A 22,271-nucleotide genomic window follows, 5' to 3' on the forward strand; every position below is an offset into this window, starting at 1 on the left:
AAGCAACCGCAAAAGAAAGACTCTAAGAAGTCATTCTTTCGACCACGCCGTTATTACCCTCCATCGGCCAAGCCTCGTCCAGCTCGATCCTCTACTAGGCCTCAGCCGCGTCAGCCTAGGAAACAAAGGCCTACTGTAGCCCCTCCTCCTGGGCCTGCGGCTGGCCTTTGACTCCCCTGTAGGGAACACATGCCAAACCCCTCTTCCGGACATCCCTGTAGGAGGTCGACTGTACCATTTTCTACAACCTTGGTTGCAGATCACCTCAGATCAGTGGGTGCTAACAATTATCGCACAGGGTTACCACCTCAACTTCATAACTCTTCCGGCAGACTCCCCGCCTCTTCAAGCGTGGAGTCTATCCACCCATTTGGCTCAATTACAACAGGAAGTATCCCTTCTTCTGCAATCAAATGCTATAGAACCTGTTCCTCCCTCTCAACGAGGCAAGGGATTCTATTCCAGATACTTCCTAATACCAAAGAAATCGGGGGGACTACGTCCCATTTTGGACCTTCGAGCCCTCAACAAATACCTTCAAAAAGAGAAGTTCAAAATGGTAACCCTAGGCGCGCTGCTCCCTCTGCTACAAAGAGGGGATTGGCTCTGCTCTCTCGACCTCAAGGACGCTTATACCCACATTGCGATCACACAATCCCATCGCAAATATCTGCGGTTTCTAGTTGGCCACGACCATTATCAATACCGTGTCCTCCCTTTCGGTCTAGCTTCTACCCCACGAGTCTTTACCAAATGTCTCGTAGTGGTAGCAGCATTCCTCAGGAAGGAAGGTGTCCACGTCTACCCATACCTGGACGATTGGCTAATCAGGGCCTCCACCCAACAGATAGCTCAATCCTCCCTAAAATTGACAATTCAAACACTCCTTTCCTTAGGGTTTCTCGTCAATTACGAGAAATCTTGCTTAGTCCCGTCTCAAACCTTATCCTTCATTGGGGCAGACTTGGACACCTTACAGGCAAAGGCTTACCTTCCTCTTCAGAGGGTCCACACCCTAATGTCCCTGGCTCGCCAGCTCCAGTCTCAGAACACTGCCACGGCTCGCCAGTTCCTCATTCTCCTAGGGCACATGGCATCCTCGGTTCAAGTCACTCCCATGACCCGACTAGCCATGAGAGTAACACAATGGACTCTACGACACCAATGGATTCAAGCTTTTCAGCCTCTGTCCTCCATAGTCACAGTCACACAAGCGCTGCGCCTATCCTTAACCTGGTGGACGACTCAGGTCAACCTCCTTCAGGGCTTACCCTTTCTTCCACCGGATCCGCAAGTAATCCTAACCACCGACGCTTCTCACATCGGTTGGGGAGCCCATGTGGACGACTTTCAAACCCAAGGGTTATGGTCCAAAGAGGAAGCCGAACACCAGATCAATTTCCTGGAACTTCGGGCAATCCGCTATGCGCTCCGCACTTTCAAAGATCATCTCTTTCATCAGATAATCTTAATCCAGACGGACAACCAAGTGGCCATGTGGTACATAAACAAGCAGGGAGGCACCGGCTCCTTCCTTCTGTGTCAGGAAGCTGCGCAGATCTGGGCGGAAGCCCTCTCCCACTCCATGTACCTCAGGGCCACTTACCTGCCGGGAGTAGACAATGTATTGGCAGACCAGCTGAGCCGTGTCTTCCAACCGCACGAGTGGTCACTCGATCCTCTGGTAGCGACCTCTCTGTTTCACAAGTGGGGTTCTCCCCGCATAGACCTCTTTGCGTCCCCTCAGAACCACAAAGTGGACGATTACTGCTCTCTCATTCGGAGCCAGCACTCTCGGCCGAGGGATGCATTCTCCCTCAAGTGGACAACCGGTCTGCTCTATGCATTCCCTCCACTTCCTCTTGTGTCAAAGACTCTCGTGAAGCTACGCCAGGACGGGGGAACCATGATCCTGATAGCACCTTACTGGCCACGCCAAGTATGGTTTCCAATACTCCAGGATCTCTCCATCCGCAGGCACATTCCTCTGGGAAAGGACCCGCATCTGCTCACTCAAAACGACGGATGCCTCCTCCATCCCAACCTCCAAGCCTTGTCCCTGACGGCATGGATGTTGAAAGGTTAGTCCTTCAGCCTTTCAACCTTTCAGATTCCGTTTCTCGGGTCCTGATAGCTTCACGAAAACCTTCCACAAGAAAGTCTTACTCATACAAATGGAAAAGGTACACATCATGGTGCACTTCTCAGTCCCTTGATCCCCTTTCCTGTCCAATCTCCAAATTCTTGGACTATTTATGGCATCTCTCTGAATCAGGTCTTAAAACCTCTTCTATCAGAATGCATGTCAGTGCGGTAGCCGCCTTCCATAAAGGTGTACAGGGTGTCCCTATTTCAGTACAACCCCTAGTAACACGTTTTCTTAAAGGCTTGCTCCATCTGAAGCCACCCTTACGTCCTCCGGCCCCATCTTGGGACCTTAACCTGGTTCTTGGTCGTCTAATGAAACCTCCTTTCGAACCTCTGCACTCCTGTGAGTTAAAGTATCTCACATGGAAAGTGTTATTCCTTTTGGCTATCACTTCAGCTCGCAGGGTTAGTGAATTGCAGGCCCTAGTTACCTATCCGCCTTACACTAAGCTCCTGCAGGACCGGGCGGTGCTCCACACTCACCCTAAATTTTTACCTAAGGTAGTTTCTGAGTTTCATATTAATCAATCCATCATACTACCTATCTTTTTTCCCAGGCCCCACTCCAACTCCGGGGAACAGACTCTGCATACCCTAGACTGCAAACGAGCTCTAGCTTTTTATCTAGACCGTACAGTTGCTCACAGGAAGAGCACTCAATTATTTGTCTCTTTTCATCCTAACAAGTTAGGACATCCTGTGGGTAAGCAGGCTCTTTCCTCCTGGTTGGCGGACTGCATTTCTTTTTGCTATCAACAAGCTGGCATTCCCTTTCAAGACCGTGTGAAAGCACACTCTGTGAGGGCCATGGCGACGTCAGTGGCACACCTTCGATCGGTGCCGCTTCCTGACATCTGCAGGGCTGCAACCTGGAGTTCTCTCCATACCTTTGCAGCCCACTATTGTTTGGACAAAGCTGGAAGACAGGACTCCATCTTCGGCCAATCTGTCTTGCGTAACCTTTTTCCAACGTGATGTACCAACACCCTTCCACCTTCCCGGTAGGGTGCGGATGCCCTTTACCAAATTCCACCCCAGTTGTAGTGCCTGTTGCACGTCATTGGGTGCATTTGGTGCAAGTCAGGACATCCTCAGCTCGGTACTCACCCATTTGTGAGGACAACCATCCTGCTTGTCCTGTGAGAAAGCAAATGTTGCTTACCTGATGTAACAGGTGTTCTCACAGGACAGCAGGATGTTAGTCCTCACGAAACCCGCCCGCCACCCCGCGGTGTTGGGTTTGTTTTGTTTTTACTTTCTAGGCACTGCCTGTAGCTTTGAAAATCAGACTGAAGGGAGACCCCTGCTGGCTGCAGGGTCAGTGCCTTGCTGGGCATGCCCAGTAGGGGCCAGTCAAAGTTCTGTTTAAACTTTGACAGAAGTTTTCCGTGGTGGGCTCCATCCTCGATGTCACCCATTTGTGAGGACTAACATCCTGCTGTCCTGTGAGAACACCTGTTACATCAGGTAAGCAACATTTGCTATCTCCCCCCTGGATCTTAAGTTCCCATTTCGACCTCACATGCCATCCAGACCAGTGAGATCAGCTTATAGAGACACCCTGCTGGCCCACCCCATTAAATCCACTTTAAGGAAGAGAGCCCTCTCCATGTCGGGACCGTTGCAATGGAACTCCCTCCCTCCGGAGCTTAGACTAGAACAATGCCCAAACACCTTCAAGAAAAAATTAAAGACTTGGTTGTTTAGCGAAGCCTTTCCCCAACTCTGATGTCCTTCCAGGCTCATGTCAGGCAGCATTGTTAGCTGAACCACATCACTAGCAAGCCGCCTCTAAGGACCGACATGCCATCAAATGTTTTTCAGCTTTAATACTCTAACCAAATTTTACACTTGTTATCCCCATTTGTTGGTTCCAAGTTGTGATACCCCTGTTCTATGTAATGCATCCTTGTGCAAAGGTTATTATTAACATGTAAACCGAGGTGATTTGTAACTTGTTTACAAGAATATCGGTATATAAAAGTGCCAAGTAAATAAATAAATAAATAAATCACTGCGGACTACCTCAGCAGAGAGAGTCTGGATCTGGGAGAATGAACACTGTCTACAGCAGCCTTCTAGCGGATAGTAAACCACTGGGGACCCCCAGCCATGGACCTTCTGGCAATCGGGTCCAACACCCGGGTTCCCAAGTTCTTCAGCCGAAGACGGGAACCGCTGTCCCAGGGAATCGACGCCCTCGTCCAGACCTGGCCACAGAAGGACCTACTCTACGCCTTCCCTCCATGGCCACTACTGGGTGGAATCATCCGCAAGATAGAACACCACAGAGGGCTGGTACTTCTAGTGGCCCCGGACTGGCCAAGAAGACCAAGGTACGCGGACATGCGAAGACTTCTGGCGGGAAACTCTCTACACCTACCTCCACACAGGGATCTACTCCAGCAAGGACCGATCCTCCACGAAGACCCAACGAGATTCTCGCTTACAGTCTGGCCATTGAGAGTTCTCGCCTGAAAAAGAGGGGATACTCAGGACCAGTGATTGACACACTGCTCCAAGCGCGCAAGTTCTCCACCTCCTTGACATATATACGAGTATGAAGAATATTCAAAGCCTGGTGTGAGGACCACGACATCCTTCCACGAACAGTCAAAATCCCCATGATCCTGGAATTTCTGCAGGACGGCGTGAACAAAGGGTTGTCCCTCAACTCCATCAAGGTGCAACTGGCCACCTTGGCCAGCTTCAGACCCAGGGTGGACGGCACCAGCCTGGCGGCCCACCCAGATGTCTCTCGCTTCTTAAAAGGGGTCAAGCACAAAATAGAAATTACAAAAAAAAAAAAAGGGGTCAAGCACATTCGGCCACCCCTAAAGTGGCCGATACCCCTATGGAATCTCAATCTAGCATTATACTTCCTAGCAGGAGCTTCGTTCAGGCCAACTCGAAGTCTGTCCCTATGGCTCCTGACCTTGAAGACGACGTTCCTCATGGCAATCTGCTCAGCCCGTCAAATCTCCGAACTTCAAGCACTATCATGCCGGGAGCCGTTCCTCAGATTCATACCGGGGTCCATACAGCTGCGCACTGTACCCTCCTTCCCGCCAAAGGTGGTTTCTCACTTCCATCTAAACCAAACCATCTCGCTGCCATCTCCAGACGAGCATAAGGACTCGGAAGACTCTCGCCTTCTTCACCACCTGAATGTCTGCAGACTCCTAGTCCAATACCTGGAAAGATCGGAACCTGTGCGAAAGACGGACCATGTTTAAAAACATAGCTTTTTAAACAAGCATTTTATAAAGTGACGGGAGAATAGAAAATATACAGGAATAGGCAGAAGAACACCGGCGCACAGCACTTAGGAATACACAGTTGAGTGGTCTACAAACTCTACACCACTATAAACATAATTGTAACACTATGAATAAATGAATTTCACCCGTGAATTGTACCTTACTGGTACACTTGGTTATGACCTACTTCGCTGAACAATTGATTGTCTTAATGATATAGGGGCAGATTTAAAAAAGTTGTGTGAGCGCGTACTTTTATTCGCGCAGCAGGCGCGAACAAAAGTACGCCTGATTTTATAAGATACGCGCGTAGCCTATAAAATCTGGGGTCGGCGCGCGCAAGGCTGCGCAAAATCGGCAGCCTGCGCGCGCCAAGCCGCGCAGCCTGCCTCCGTTTCCTCCAAGGCCGTTCCGATTTCGGAGCGGCCTCGGAGGGAACTTTCCTTCGCCCTCCCTGCACCTTCCCCTCCCTTCCCCTACCTAACCCACCCCCCCGGCCCTATCTAATCCCCCCCTTAACTTTGCGCAGCAAAGAAGCAGCAGGAAGCAGCAAGGGGAAGCAGCCTCGCAGGCAACCATAGCCCGCTGGATCAAAGAAGTAATCAAGGCTACCTACGTAGAGGCAGGCAAGCCTCCACCTCTACAAGTAAAGGCCCATTCCACAAGGGCCCAGGCAGTGTCCTGGGCAGAAACCAAGATGCTGTCACCCGCAGAGATCTGTCGGGCGGCAACATGGTCCTCCATCCACACATTCTCAAGATTCTATCGCCTGGATGTTCAGGCCAAGGAAGACACAGCATTCGCAAAGGCAATACTAAATGGGCCACGGGCAGCCTCCCATCCGGTTCGGGAGTAGCTTTTGTACATCCTATTGGTCCTGAGTCCATCTGCTATACGCTAGGAAATGTAGAAATTACTTACCTAATAATTTCATTTTCCTTAGTGTAGACAGATTGACTCAGCACCCCGCCCATGGCTGCCTCGTACTCAAGAATCCTCGAGGGAACCTCCCCCCGAGAGCAACACAAGCACGGGTAAGCCAGCCCTTATTTCTAGTTCTGATACACATATTACCAGGTGTTGGCGCTTCTCGGTTGAGTGCCCTGGTGGTCTCCAGCTAGTAATCAAGTTAACCAAGTTAATCGAAATTATCCAAACACACATATATCCATAATTGCTTTTCGAGGAGAAAACTGAGGATCAGAGCCTCGTGCACGGGTATATGTAGTGCTGACGTCAGATTGAATTCTGACTCAGTCTCCAACTGCTATCAGGAGCTCACTATACCCATTGGTCCTGAGTCCATCTGTCTACACTAAGGAAAATGAAATTATCAGGTAAGTAATTTCTATAGTACAAACTTCCCTCACAAACTACCCTTGTAATGTGCCTCTATCCTGAGAACAGAGTGTAATCCATAATTCATGCCCATTCAACCTTGGACATTTTACTAAAATGGCAGATGGAGGCAGTTTTGGGTTGTTAAAAAATCTTGTGGTATAAAGTCACACTGATACACCTAAATACCAGGAGGTTAAATATTACTGCCTTATACAGATAATCCTGGAGAGCATGTAGAAGAACATGCATAGAAAATCCCATTAATTATCCTATTGTCTGAAACATTATAATATGTTTTTTATTTTAGATAGTAGTGGCATCCTTTCTTTCTCTGCTTCCACTGCAGGTTTTCCTTCCCAATTTTTAAGCTGTTAACTATGGTCTATCTTTTTGCTTTCTGGGATACAGACTGACTCCAATTGCTCAGAGAATTTATTTTTCCTGGTTCATCTGAGATTTTAATCTTGAACACACAGTAGTAGTAAAATGATGATTTTTTTTTTTATTATTATCATAGGAATGACTCCCACACAAGGCACGATTACAGGGTCATTACCGCATCGGCAGCCTTCTGTCAGTCCCCTTTCTTTGAACACAGACTCAAGAAGGCAGACGTCACAACAGATGTCTCCCACTATGCCTCCTCTTTCGCCAATCACTCAGGTATAATTTTGGAGCATAGACCCAGAAGTGGGTCATAGATCACTAGTATAACAGACAGCAGCTAAACTGTGAAGAAACCCATTAGCCATCATAAAACTGTTCTGGCCACTAGTTTTCTTCAACAGCTGACTAAATGATCGCCAGGTTTCAGAGGGATTTCTGAAGCTCTGTTGCAGCCTCATCTAAGGGATTATGTGTGGTGGTAAGCATGCATACTGTTGTAGTGATACTTACCTGCAGTTGCATTTATGTTTACATAGTTAGTGACTAGTAGGATGTATATTCCTGCAGAAAAAAAGCAAATCATGTTGCTATAGCCCTCTGTACCAGGGTTTCCTGTAGAAGTAAAGAACTGATGTAATTTGTACATTTTATGAAACATTAGATAACCTAATGCTGCCCTATGTTTTTAAACCTATAAAATTATCTGTACACACAAGTGTACTTAGAATTCATTTCTGTGATTTTTTTTTCCTTTTGGAAGGCGGTTGCTGTGGATGCATTGTCTTTGGAGCAGCAGCTTCCTCCATACTCCTTTTTCACCCAGACAACGTCACAGCAGACCCAAGTACCGAGTGGTCTGCCTCAGAACGCCTCCTTAATGCAGAGCTCTGGGTTACAGCGAGGGACACAACTTCCTCCCCTCTCAGTGACAATATCATCCACTATCCCACAATCACCTCCAGGCAACCAGACACAGCCTTCTATGGCCATAGACATCAACTCGGTAAGCCTCAATGACTGCTTATCTTGGAATAAAGAACGATAGAATTTGAATGGTCATGTCACATTTTTACAGTGGCAGTATTTCAGCAGAACAATATAGCCTGAGTTTTATATTTCATTAGGTTTAGAGATTTAAGCAGTAAAAAAAAAAAAAAATAATAATAAATGTATTTTTTGGGAGTGTGTTTGAGCCACTCCAAAAGAAAAAACCCTCACCAAGATAAATCCAATACATCAAAGTGTGGGTAGAAATGATAACTTTTGTTTCTCCATCAATAGGTGTGAGCAACAATAAGCTTGAATCAATTACCTATGTAAAAAAATTGTTTTTACTTGCTAGTAGATATTATAAATATCATCATCTGAGAAAAAACCTTTCTGGCTCCAGAGCTGTAATTGTGTATCCTTTTTAGGAGTCCAAACTAATTCCTCTGCAGATGGAGATGGAGTAAAGCTGACATCAGAGACATAGCTCTGCCTCCTATGACATACTATATTGTAAAAAGAAGGGAACACTTCCCTTTTGTTGAAGCTTGGCATGCCAAATTAGTAGCTTGATCCTTTGAATGTATTTTATTGCATTAATTATTGTTGTAAGTCACCTTGGATGTTTATATGAGAAGGTGTCTCCAAAATAGAGATCATGATTTGCAGTTTGCTGTCAACACAGCCAGAAAAATGCTGGTGTGCTGAATGACGAGAGAGGGAAAGGTGTGTCTTGTTTTTTGGAGATTTCTAAAATGGAACATGATTATTATTCTGGAAATATTCAGGCTTTTATCTCACATGACACCCTTGTATGATATGTACTAACAGCAAAAACCTATACACACACTTTTTTAAATAGGACATTTTTTTGCCCTTTGTGGCTCACATCTATGGATAAAGAGAGAAATGTTATTGTTTCTGCCAGTTCTTAGATGTGTGTGTGTGTATATATATATATATATATATATATATATTTGTACATATTTACATATATTTATTTTTAATGAGGATGCCAAATTTATTCTGTATAGTTCCTGTTACAGTTGTTTGTAATTGAATGTAATTTTTTACCACCCTAATTTTAGGAAGGGATGGTTCCAATGACAACTTCAGCAAAGTTAAAAAGGTGGCTGGTGTTTTTGAGGGGAGAGGTGAGAAATATGCAGCCTGGTTTACATATGAAGAGATAGAATAAATAGTATTACAGGCTTGGTAATTTAATACTAATATGGTTATACTATATCTGTTAAAGGTGTCAGTCCAATAACAGATTGAATTTGCAAAGATAGAAGTTGGTTTTAAAATGATGATGTGTGTTGTAATGCAGAACAGGTCGTAACTGCGTCCAAATGCCTCTGAGGCATTTCCCATATTTTAATTAGGTAAAGGGCCAGAAGTGAGTATGTCTCTTCAGAGACATACAAGTGATGTATGAACCTTCAGAAGGTGGAGTTATAAACTGTTCAAGTAATTTCAGCAGTTGTATGTGTCTCTTATAAGGATGCGTCTTGAAGGTTAACAATAGTTGATTAAATTATCTGTCATTTTCTTTCAAGTATAAATCAGTGTTGCAACTAGTTAGAAGTTGGGACTCCCTTAGGTATAGAATGGAATTCTGAATAATTTACTCATGTTCTTTATACTTATTTAGAAGGTTGCCTAAAATCTGTCTTGGTTAACTTTGAGCTTGATTTAAGTCACTCCCAGCTTAGTGCTGATTTCTTGCTACTGGATCTTCCCTTGCTGTCTTTTCTACTTGTGCTTTGGCCTGGTTGATTTGGTGTTCACAAGATATATTAAATACCAAGTCCAGCTGAATAGCACTCTTCAAGATATTCTCTTGGATTTAAAAAAATGGTTTAAAACAATGTTTCCTATCAGAGTTAAAGAAAAGCAAAATCACATCACTGTTGGGGTACTTTCTGATTAAAGAGAACACTTTGGTTTGTGATAGTTTTTTGCTTATAAAGCAGGGGATCAAAACTATCATAGTTATAGCTGCTTTCAAAATTTGGCTCCTGAGAATAAGAAGTTTCTTTGAAAAATCTGTACAAGTTTTGCAGTTGTACACCTTTTGACAAAGGATTAAACTTCTGCAACTATTGAAAGGGAAAAAAAATTTCTACTTAAAAAAATAATTATGCAAGCATAATTTGAGTTTATTAAAATGTATAGTCTGCATCATCACAAAAACAAGTGTTCAAGGTGGATTACAATAATAAAAACATACATAATAAACCAAACATAACAATTGATGTACAAAGAAACAAAATCCTGAACTCAATTCTGTTGAAACTAGAGACTGATTAATTAAATATTGTTACAATAACACATATCTAAAAATAATAGCTGACCATAATCACTGTTACATACTATTGCTGGAACAAAAAACAATAAATAAATTGTTACTTGTCTTGTATATATGTGGCCCAATAACCAAATCTTTGTGAGAAAAATGAAACATTGTGCAACTTTTGCCCTAAAGGGAATTGTTTAAGGATGGGGACAAAAGACCCACTGAGCTTTTGCACCGGTTATGTACAGTTTTTTCTGTGGGAGGTTTATTTGCCCCATTTTCAGAAGTTGCAGGAAGTTAAATCCTTTTGCAAAAAATGCACCTTTTCAAACATCTGGAAGCAGTGACCTGCAGTCTTTTTGCCCCATCCTTAAATGTAAATATGGTTTTAAAGTGTCCTTCCATTAAATAAATCTGCTAATAAAATGGGAGAGGAAGAGATGTAGAAGGCAATTTGGATTAAGGGGGCATTTTGTAGGCAATATGCCTGTATTAGGCAATGGTATCGTTTGCCTGAAGACAAAGGCAAGAGGTTCTGTTGCCTTATGACAGCTCCAAATAGATGAGATGCTTCTACTTACATGGTTGAGATTTAAAGTAGGGATTTATTCTGATGGTAAAGCCAAGTATACCCAACCAATGCTGGAACATGACATAGTGGGTCAGATGCCTTAAAGACTTTACCCCATCTTATGTCTGTGGGGAAGAATAGTTTATCTGACTCAATGTTTCCTTTTTTCATAGTCTTACAAAATGGTGGAACTGAATTTGAGCAGTGTTAGCACACATCTTGAAAGCAGATATGGAATATAGTGTCTTAAGTTAACATTTTGATTGTTGCATTGATCAAAAACTAATGCAAATAGCTTAGTCTGCACTGCCTGCTTTCATATTGGTCTTCATTCTTAATTTAATCTTATAGCATTAAACATCAAGCTTTATTATTTGCACAAGATGAAAGCTCTTATTTCAGCAACTGAAATTTTATAGGAGCAAATAAAAAATCAGTGTAGTTTATTGCATTGTAATGCAATCATGAGATTTCCAGCATTTGTAGGGCTTTTAAAAGATTTAATTCTTCATAGGACAGATATGCCTCGTATTCCTTTGTATTGTGTTAGAAAAGTAGAAAAAATACTCAACACTCATGTATTAAATTCTGTCAATCATTTTGTATAGCTTTTTAAAATAAATTATTCCAACTCAAAAGAGGTGTAGTTAAAATCATTAAAAGTTTCCATTATTTGTATTAGATATGTAAAGCCATGGGATCTAACAATAAAATGTACTGTAATGTCTTCTGATTAATAATTTAATTATTTTTGTGTTAAAGAATCATAATGCACTAAGAGTATTGGTTCTGGTGGTGGTTCGTGTGTCATTTGGATCATTGAGTTTTCATCCTTTGACCAGTAGGTGAGACTGAGAAATTTCACAGGCTAATATATTAGACCAAAAAAAACACTTTTTTGAATATTACTAGCCCTTATATTCTCCCTTGGCCTCCAAGTTTATCTCTTGCTTTAGGAGAAGACATAACATTCTCCTAGGACAAGCAGGATGGTAGTCTTCACAAGTGGGTGACATCATCCGATGGAGCCCGCACGGAAAACTTTTGTCAAAGTTTCTAAAAGCTTTGACCAGCACACTGAGCATGCCCAGCATGCCAGTATCCGCGTGTCCATGCAAGGTCCCTCTTCAGTCTCTTTTCCGCGGTGCAGTTGCCTCATGGTTTGTGGAGCTCCACTCTTTTTCTTGGTTTTTCACTGAAAAGTGTTGTCTTTTCCCGTTTCCACCGTCTGGTCTCCCTTCACGGTCAGTGCCTCCTCAGCATGGTAGGATAAAGTTGTCATTTGTTTGCTTTTTTGTGGTCGATTCCCTACATCTTGCCTATCGGTGACCACCAGTCATAGACTGCACGCCAGGTAATTTTTATGGCGTCCGGTTTTCATTGGTGCCCCCAATGCCCGCGGACCATGTCCATCACGGATCCGCATGAGGTTTGTATCCTCTTCCTGGGGGCCTCGCATGACATCCAGGGGTGTCGCGTGTGTGATCAGATGACCCCCCAAAAGCCGTTGTGTGCGTCTTGATAAGATGGAGAAACTTTTCAGTTCTTCCAAGTCTGCACCATCCACCCCGAGAGGTCGCAGGGAGCCCCTTGACACGCTCCCTCTCGCTACTCCTCTCTCCACTTCTTCGAAGGATTGCAGTGACAGTGACCAATCCTCCATGATCTCACCGATGTCCCGAACATCCGGATCCTCCACCGCCTCGGCGCCAGGGAAAGACCGGGTCAAGCACCGTGGGAGATCCCGCAAGCATCGGCACTGGTCACCATCGGCGCACAGCTTCGGTTCTGGCGAGGTACTGGCAGCGGCCGTACTGCCACCGAAGTGACCCTGGGCATCAGAGGCCCCATCCTCCGATGTCCCCAGGAATCCCAGGCCCAGATATCTGTGTCGGGCACTCGGAGACCCGAGGAAGAGCCGGTGACGCCTCATCCCCCTTCTTCAGTTCCTGGCTTCACCAGACTTTCAGGAGGAGCTGGACCCGCAGGGTTCAGACTGCGGTGCTCAGAGCTCTTCAGAGCATCGAGCTGCCCGCACCTCCAGCCCCCATACCAATGACTGAGCCTTCATCGTCTATTCTAGCACCCCTGCTTGAGCATCTGGACATCCTTTTAGGTGCCCTACCAATGCAACCAGTGCCTGAAGGGCCTTAGATCCCCCAACAGCCACTGATGCCACCCACCAGAGTGATCCCGATCCTCTGGTCCTCTGAGGAGGAAGACTTGACCGGTGCTGCGTTCCCGAGGCCTCGTTTCCCCGAGCCTTTACCGGGTACTTCCGGCCTCCCCGCGGCCTCCGGTCCCCTCTGTCAAGGGAACCGTCAATTCCCACAGTGCCCTCGAGGCCTCTGAAGCCATCCGGAGCCCAGGGCTGATATCCCCCGCAGGCCTCGCCCACGTTGTGCTGGCCCTAGTGAGGAGTAAGGGCCTTAGGATCCACGGGGGGATTGAATCCACAGAGTCTTCCTCCGACTACTCGGACGACCCCCTCTCAGAGCCCTCCCTGCCAGAGGAAAGGTGTCAGTCTCCCCCCGAAGATCTGTCCTTCGCGGGGTTTGTCAGGGCCATGGCCGAGGCTCTCCCTTTCCAATTGCTCACAGAGGATGCATGACACAAGATGCTGGAAATACTCCAGTTTGTCGACGCTCCTAAGGAGATGGTGGCGGTTTCCATCCACAACATCTTCAAGGACCTCCTCCTCCGGATGTGGGAGCACCCGATCTCTATCTGCCCTGTCAATAGGAAGGCGGATGCTACCTATTTAGTGCAGCAAGCCGTGGGGTTCGAGAAGCAGCACCTCCCCCCACCAGTCTGTGGTTGTAGAGTGTGCCCTCAAGAAAGCCAGGCACTCTCGTACTCACTCCTCTGCCACTCCGGGGCGAGAGTATAGGGAGCTTGATACCTTCGGCCGCAAAGTCTTCCAGGGTGCCATGCTTATCACCTGGATTGCCACTTACTAGTTGTATATGACTCAGTACAACTGGAGCCTATGGAAGCAAGTCCAGGATCTTGTGGAGATCCTACCGCAACAGCAGCAGGAAACACTCTCCACTATTGTCCTGCAGGGCTTTGAGGCTGGCAAGCATACGGTGCGATCTACCTACCACATTTTTGAAACTGTAGCTCGTGTAGCTGCCGTAGGCATTGACGCCCATAGAATGGCCTGGCTCAGGGCTTCTGATCTCCATGCAGAGGTGCAGGAGAAACTGGCTGACCTCCCCTGCACATGTGACAACCTCTTTGGGGATAAGGTCGAGGATGCGGTAGCACAATTGAAGGACCACCATGACACCCTTCAACAGCTTTCCATTAGTGCTTCTGATGCCCTTCCTCGGCTAGGATCCTGGAAGTCGTCCTACAGGCAGAGAAAGCATTTTCCTCCAGCATCTCAAGCTCACACACCACACACTAGCTCCAGGGGTCGCCCCTGCCATCAGCGAGTGCCCAGGCTCCAGCCGGCACTCCAGCAAGCTCTGGCTATGGGTTTTTGACTGGCAGCGAGGGAGCACAAGTCAGTTGAGCACACCTGACGCCAGATCCCCCAGTAGGAGGCAAGCTGTTGGTTTTGCCCATCAATGGGAGGATGTCATTTTGGACCAATGAGTCCTTACCATAATCTATCAGGGGTGTACCGTCTCAACTTCCGACAGCTCCTGGGGACCTCTCCCCCATGTCCATCATGGAGTTTGTCCACCCAGTAGGTCATACTTCAAACAGAACTCTCTGCCCTTCTTGCAGCAGGCGAGGTAGAGCCGGTCCCTCGCCCCCAGCAAGGCCGAGGGTTCTATTTGAGGTATTTCCTAGTTCCAAAAAGGAATAGCGGCTTATGCCCCATCCTCGACCTCAGGGCGTTGAACAAGTTTCTCAAGAGCAAAGTTCAAGATGGTCTCTCTGAGTACACTGATTCCCCTCCTCAGAAGAGGAGACTGGCTGTGCTCCCTCGATATCAAGGAAGCTTACGCTCACATAGGCATTTTCCCCAACCACTGAAAATACCTCCGCTTCATGGTGGGGAAGGCTCACTGTCAGTACAAGGTGCTGCCTTTTGGGGTGGCTTCAGCCCCTCTCATCTTCACCAAATTTCTGGCAGTCGTGGCTGCATTTCTCAGGCATCGTGCGTGCGTGTCTTCCCGTACCTAGACGACTGGTTAATCAAGAGCGATTCCCGCGTAGGGGTGCTGAGTGCTTTAGCCCTGACAGTGCGGGTTCTACAAGCCTTGGGGTTCGTGATCAAAACCCAAAATCTCACCTCTGCCCGTCTCCTCAGCTGGACTTCATAGGCACCAGACTAGACACGATGCAGGCAAAGGCATTTTTGCCACGCGATCAGGCTCTTGCCCAGCCTTGCTGGCAGCCTCCATCCGCAACAGCTGGCAGGTGACTGCCCGCCTTCTGCTCCGTTTGCTGGGCCACGTGGCAGCTTCCATCCATGTCACCCCTCTCGCCCTTTTGCGCATGTGGAGGGCTCAATGAACCTTGCAGTCACAGTGGTGACAGGCCTCTCAGGACCTCGAGACTTATGTTGCAGTCCGGAACATCTGCGGTCGTCTCTTCCTGGTGGAAACACCTCTCCAATTTGGAGTGGGGGATTCCCTTCCAAACTGCTCCACCTCAAGAGATCCTCACTACCGATGCCTCTCCTCAGGACTGGGGAGCTCATGTTGACGGCCTCCACAAGCAGGGTCTCTGGACCGCTCACGAAGCCTGCTATCAAATAAACTTTCTGGAGCTTCGTGCAATCCATTACGCCTTATGGGCATTCAGAGACCAGTTGTCGCACAAAGAAGTCCTGACCGGACGGACAACCAGGTGGCAATGTGGTATCAACAACAGGGAGGCACGAGCTCGTTCCTCCTCTGTCACGAGGTGGTGCAGGTGTAGACCTGGGCTCTATCGCAGGGGGATGTCATTGTGCATGATGTACCTGCCTGGGTCTCTGATCGTGCTGGCAGACTGGCTGAGTCCCTCCTTCCAGCTGCACGAATGGTTTTTCAACCCGTAGGTAGCAGCCAAACTGATTCAACGGTGGGGTACATCAGATGTGGACCTCCTCGTCTCCCCACACAATCACAAGCTGAGCAGGTTCTGCACCCTGTTGTCGGGGAGCGGACATCTTGCCTGCGATGCCTTCTCCCTCCACTGGGGGAGAGGTCTGCTGTATGTGTACCCTCCTCTCCTGCTCCTCCTGAAGACCCTGCTGAATCTTCAACAGGACAGAGGGACCATGATCCTCGTGACGCCCTATTGGCCCCGACAGGTCTGGTTCCCTTTCCTTCGGGATGTGTCGATCAGGGACCCCATTCGGCTGGGGACTGCACCCAATCTGATCACTCAGGACCAGGGCATCCTGCACCATCTGAACCTCCGGACGTTAGCCCTGACAGCTTGGATGTTGAGTGCCTAGTCCTTCAACCCTTTGCCCTCTTGGACAGTGTCTCCCAGGTGTTGGTGGCCTCTAGGAAACCTTCCACAAGAATGTCCTATAGCTTGAAGTGAAGAAGATTCTCCATCTGCTGTGTGGGACAGGGCTTGGTTCTATTCACATGCCCCCTTCCCCAGCTGTTGGACTGCTTGTGGCACCTTTCAGAGTCTGGGCTTCAAACCAGCTCAGTCAGGGTCCATCTCAGCATTGTGAGTGCGTACCATTGAGGTGTCACTGGTACACCCATATCAATGCAGCCATTAGTAGGTTGCTTTATGAGGGGTCTGCTCCAGCTGAAGGCCCCTCTTCGGCCTTCCGTTGCATCCTGGGATCTTAACATTGTTCTGGTGCGGCTCATGTGTCCTCCCTTTGAGCTGCTGCGTTCCTGCGACACGAAGTTCCTCACCTGGAAAGTGATATTCCTGGTGGCAATTTCTTCGGCTCGTAGAGTCAGTGAGCTTCAGGCCTTGGTTACGTACCCGCCATAAACGAGGATTTTTCACGATCGTGTGGTCTTGCATATGGCACCCTAAGTTTCTGCCTAAGGTTATGACTGATTTCCTCCTTAATCAGTCCATCGTTTTACCCACCTTCTTTCCTAGGCCTCATTCCCACACAGGGGAACGGGCTCTTCATACTTTGGACTGCAAGAGGACCCTGGCTTTCTATTTAGATCGCACAGCCAGTCACAGGCAGTCCGCTCAGCTCTTTGTGTCCTTCGATACCAATAGGCTGGGAGTGGTAGTGTGTAAACAGACTTTATCCAACTGGCTTGGCAGATTGCATTGCCTTCTGCTATGCGCAAGCTGGCCTTCCGCTGGCCAGCAGAGGTAAAGCTCTCTCTGTGCGGGCCATGGCGACATCAGTGGTTCATCTGCGAGCAGTTCCCATCGTCGAAATTTGCCAGGCCACAACGTAGAGTTCTTGTCACATGTTTGCGGCTCACTACTGCCTGGATAAGGATGGGCTTCAGGACAGTGCCTTTGGTCAATCCATCCTGCGCAATCTGTTCCAGACCTGAACCCAGCTCTTCCTGCCTAGTACCCCTGGTGGGAACCAGGCAATCCCCTGCCGACCAACAGCGCCATAGTTGTGGTTGTGCCTGTTTGGCACCTTGTTTGGTAACTGTTGGTCTCACCTGCTAATGGGGACAGTCTGGAGCTTGGTATTCACCCAGTTGTGAGGACTGCCATCCTGCTTGTCCTAGGAGAAAGCGCAGTTGCTTACCTGTAACAGGTGTTCTCCTAGGATAACAGGATGTTAGTCCTCAGGAATCCTGCCTGCCTCCCCATGGAGTTGGGTTCTCCTTCCGATTTGTTTTATTTATTTTTTTCGCTCGTATTTTTTCTATATTACGAGACTGAAGTGGGACCTCGCGTGGATGCTCGGATACTGGCATACTGGGCTTGCTCAGTTTGCTGGTCAAAGCTTCTAGAAACTTTGACAAAAATTTTCCATGCCGAGCTTCATCAGATGATGTCACCAACTTGTGAGGACTAACATCCTGCTGTCCTAGGAGAACACCTGTTACAGGTAAGCAACTGCGCTTTCTACAGGATAGCTTCTCAGGTAACACAGGGCAAAAAAAATAATAGATCATTCATACAGAGAAAAATTAAAGAGGATACCAGAGATCAACTGTTATCTAGGCTTGGCATTGCAAAACAAAATAAATTTGGCATATTAGATGAGCCTTTTGGTCCTTATCTACCATCATCTTCTGTATTTCTATATCATTGGATGACTTAGGGGCCATAATTAGTATGTTAAAAAGTCAAATTTTTTCTATCAGAAAAGAGAGAACTGGAAAATGAAAGAACAACAATGTTAATAATAATAGTTCCTACTTGGCCTCATCAGTCATGGTGTGCATTATTACTAGTTTGAGATTAGAAGTCCTAGTAATGCTACCTTGTTTTCTGGGATCTCATCAGTAAAGGTAGAATTCTACATCTGAACCATCCCAGTTTTTGGTTTGGCTGTTCAAAGGGGAATATGTGGAAAAACAGGCCCATCACTATGATGCTAAATATCTAGACATTTTTCACCTCAGGAATTTACTATATTCTGTAGATAGTGCAACACTACTTAAGAGAGAGAGAAAAAAAATCTCCAAAAGACAGCACCTGATTGCAATCTTAGGGCATTTTTCCCAGAGCAACAGAGTAGGAGAAAAAACCATAGTAAATCAGGCCCTTAGTGTGCCCAGCAGACAATTGTCATTGACACTTCTTTGCATTGTGCTCATCACCACCTGGAAAAGCTTCCATAGAAAAGCTTTCTTATATTTAAATTTGTAGAAAAGCAAATCTTCAGAACCAGCGTACATTATTTTGTTCATAACAGCTTAAGATACTTTTCACATTCACATTTTAAAGGCAATTTTTATTTTTTGTGAAAGATTTTCTGGTTTTAGTTGTGTGTTGCAAAATTGAAGTGTGGAATCTTATCAAGAGAAGCCCATTTCCCTGCTGTTAGAGATTTTTCCAAACACGGTTTAGTTGTAAAGTATCGTAGACTCTGATATTGCAGGTGACAATCACAGTTGCCATCAAAGGTAAAATATTCAAAAGGGTTCTCTTCCTGATGTGAGGTTTCTTAAAGAAGTCAGTCAGGATCTTTGAGTAAGATCTCTAGTGTTTCTTTGGAACTTTAGTTTAGTACATGATATATTTATTATAGTTCCCTTTGAACCATCATGAGAAGTATAAGAAGTGATTTTTGTTTTCTGTGCTTCAGAAGAGCTTTGTTAATAAAGGTGTATGCTCCTGAAAGAGTCCATAATATTTCAGAAAAAGAGCCTTACGCACGTTTTAGAAGGGGATGAGTGGTCATGAGGCTTGTTCCTCACTTCATTCTAAAGATTTAGTCAGTGATCCATCTTAAAAAGAAAATTTCCAATATTAGTAAAACTAGGCACTTTGGATGTCAGAAGGGCAGCCATAGTTGCTGTCTGTAGTATCTTGGATTTTTGGAAATCATATGGGAATATTTTTTATGTGGTCCTACAATAAAATGTTTCCATTGTCAACAGGATCTATTGTTAGGTGACTCCAATCTGGTTTTGAGGCACATAACCTCCTCTGAAATAGTAAAAGCTTATACTATTAGAGCCATGCCAATGCCTTGAAGTGCATCAGGTCTGAACTTGTATAGAACTGTTACTTTGTCTTCTACACATTCCTTTGCATTGCTTTCTAGGCTAGATGTCCAATGCTCCTCTGATGCTTGTTGGAAGTAGAGTTCTACAGGCATAGTAAAATCATTCCTGTGTATTAAGCACTGGCTTAGCACCTCTGCTGCAGGATGAAACATGAAGAACCAGAAAGGAAGGAAAAATGACTTACGTGGTAATGTTGGCACTCTGATGCATTTTTGTATGCCATTCTGCATCGGCCCACCTGTAATACTTATTGTAGGGCAGTGACTTGTTATTGCTGCAGAAGAGCTCATTCTAATGGGCTGCTTAACAAGCATTCACAGCTGATCCATCAGAAAAAAAGCTTTTGCCTCACATAGTATCCTGTGGAGCATCTGTTGCTTTCCCTGCTGGCCAAAGGAAAACCAGAAGATCCAGAATGATGTCCCCAGAACCAGACCTAACAGGTAAGAAATACTGTCTTAAGAGCTTGAAAGATCAAGGCTCACATAGTACCACTGTTATCAAATAAGGACATGCTATGCAGCATATTTAAAATTAAGAAATGTTGATGTTTAGCAACATTGATCACATTTCATGAATTGGCTTTCTGATTTTTTTTGACAATAGTTAATATGTTTACAGTCTTCAGATTGCAGTGTTTAAATGCGCTGAACCATAAATAGTGAGAACCTAGCCAAGTGTTGCCAAAGATTCTTTCGTGCTGTTTGGATCTTGTTCGAATTATGCATTATTCTAATAACCTACAAGTGTTGAAGATGACCCCCAGTTCTACATCGATAAGTGCATTATTTTTTTTTCAACCGTCCATCGATCCCATGGTCTTTAATTCTGTGTTGTTCTATAGGCTTCACTCCAGCAGTACCGCAGTAATGCTGGATCCCCAGCCAACCAGTCTCCCACCTCTCCTGTCTCCAATCAAGGCTTCTCTCCTGGCAGCTCCCCTCAAGTAAGGGACTCTGTGCTTCCACAGGCCTTGCTTTTATTTTGAGTCTTTTAGTTGAGTCTTATCATTACTGACCCATGGTCTTTCACTGTGACTGTATGTACATCGTGCATCACCGAACATCTCATCTTGTTTATAGTTCCATTCAGAGTTTTTCGGTAATCTAATGCATTTAGGCATATTGGTGAGAAATGGGTGATTTATCAGAGGGGTTGAGCCAACCCTCAGTTTTTTAAAGGGAAATCTGGTAGAACACAGATGTGTACAACAATAAGTGAGTGCTAAATGTTGAAAAGTGGTCAGAAAAGCAGTTGAGTCCCTTTGGCTATCTTGGAAAGAAATACCAAACAAAGAGACATTTTGAATAATTTATATCCTTCAGCTTTAGAAGCAGAACATTCATTTTGCATTAAAAATGTTTTCAGTATGTTACTTGAATTTGGCAGTTTTACTGAAATTAACATTTCTTCTCAAGAAAACAGCTGCATTAGGAGGACTGTAGTTAAATCTTTCAACTGAGTGGAAAAAAAGGTTAGCTAGAACTTGAGGTCAAATCTTATTATTTTTGAGTTGCATATACATTTATTCCATTCATAAGTTCATTAGAACAGCATGACTTTTGAGTTGCAGTGCATAAACCTAAAAGCCTGTAACTCCTAGGATTGACTTAGCGCTATTTATTTATTGAAGGTGGGAATAGCGGCAGTAATGGCATGAGTAAGCTATCATGGCAACTTTTTGTATTTTTGAGACTTCATTTTTTCATACTGCTCTTTCAAGGCAAACAGTTTAGACATGTTACCATCCTGACCTCTGTTAGCATGTCTGGCTGATAGAACATCATTTGCGAACAAAGCAAACATCCATCAGGAGTTCCTTTATTGCCTGCACATGTAATTTTTGGCATATATTTATAATACTGCCTGTCACTGAGTGCATGACTGTATTCAAGAAAATGTCTGTTTTTCACCTTCATGATTCAGCTACTGGAAGTATTAAACTTGGTTCAGCAGTCTTATCTATGACTTTTTGCTCCCGCCATCCTCCCTTGTGTTTTCAAGTGGCATTTTACTTTTACATCTTTCCGTGGCTGATAGACCAGACAATCGTATTGTTTTAAAGCAGAGGTGCTGCACTTTTTGTTTTCTAAGCAATCAAGTGATACAATTAAGCTTTTTCTTAAACCAAATGCAGATGCATTTTATGAATATTCATTGTGGTTTTCTTGAAAGTCATACCCATTTGTGGCCCCTGAGGACTGAAGTTCTGTTTGTGCTTTGATGGGAATGCGAAAGGGGCTGTGTCAGTATATGGGATTGTGCTTAACGATTACTTACATTCCTCTTTGCAAGAAGTTCATCAGTCTGCAAGTGGGAAAGGGAACTTTTAGAAATGCACTGCAGCTTATGATGCAGCCACTTGGATGTTTATGATTGACAAGACAATAAGCCTTAGTCTGAAGCACACCTTGAGGTAGCTCATCTCATGCTGTAGCACTAAAGCGGTACTATCAGCAGATCCTGCCCTAATAGGAGCAGTAGTAGAAAGACGGATGACAATGAGTGCTTTTGGCAGCTGCATATAGTCCTCAAAGATAAGCCAGTTCCTTAACAATTTAGGTCCAAAACCTTGTTGCCAAGCTTAGAACAAGCACTCACTTTCCTAAAAGCAATGAGTTTAATTGAAGTTTGAATGAAAGATTTTCCCTTTTAATCCAACAGTGCAGTTTGGGGATTTGGGAAACAGCTGG

At 45.4% G+C, this 22,271-nt stretch overlaps 1 protein-coding gene across 2 annotated transcripts in view; it reads left to right on the forward strand.

Moving 5' to 3' along the window:
* The window catches only part of CRTC1 (CREB regulated transcription coactivator 1), a 439,562-nt gene that overhangs the window by 378,376 nt on the left and 38,915 nt on the right, over positions 1–22,271 (forward strand). Inside the window, exons 9-11 of one of the 2 annotated variants that reach the window (XM_029614475.1) lie at positions 7,267–7,412; positions 7,897–8,139; positions 20,423–20,524. In XM_029614475.1, coding sequence (XP_029470335.1) covers positions 7,267–7,412; positions 7,897–8,139; positions 20,423–20,524 — 491 coding nt within the window. The remainder of the gene's footprint in view (positions 1–7,266; positions 7,413–7,896; positions 8,140–20,422; positions 20,525–22,271) is intronic. The other variant, XM_029614476.1, reaches the window with a different exon arrangement.

Source organism: Rhinatrema bivittatum, chromosome 8 (assembly GCF_901001135.1).
Source record: "Rhinatrema bivittatum chromosome 8, aRhiBiv1.1, whole genome shotgun sequence".
NCBI classification, from domain to species: Eukaryota; Metazoa; Chordata; class Amphibia; order Gymnophiona; family Rhinatrematidae; genus Rhinatrema; species Rhinatrema bivittatum.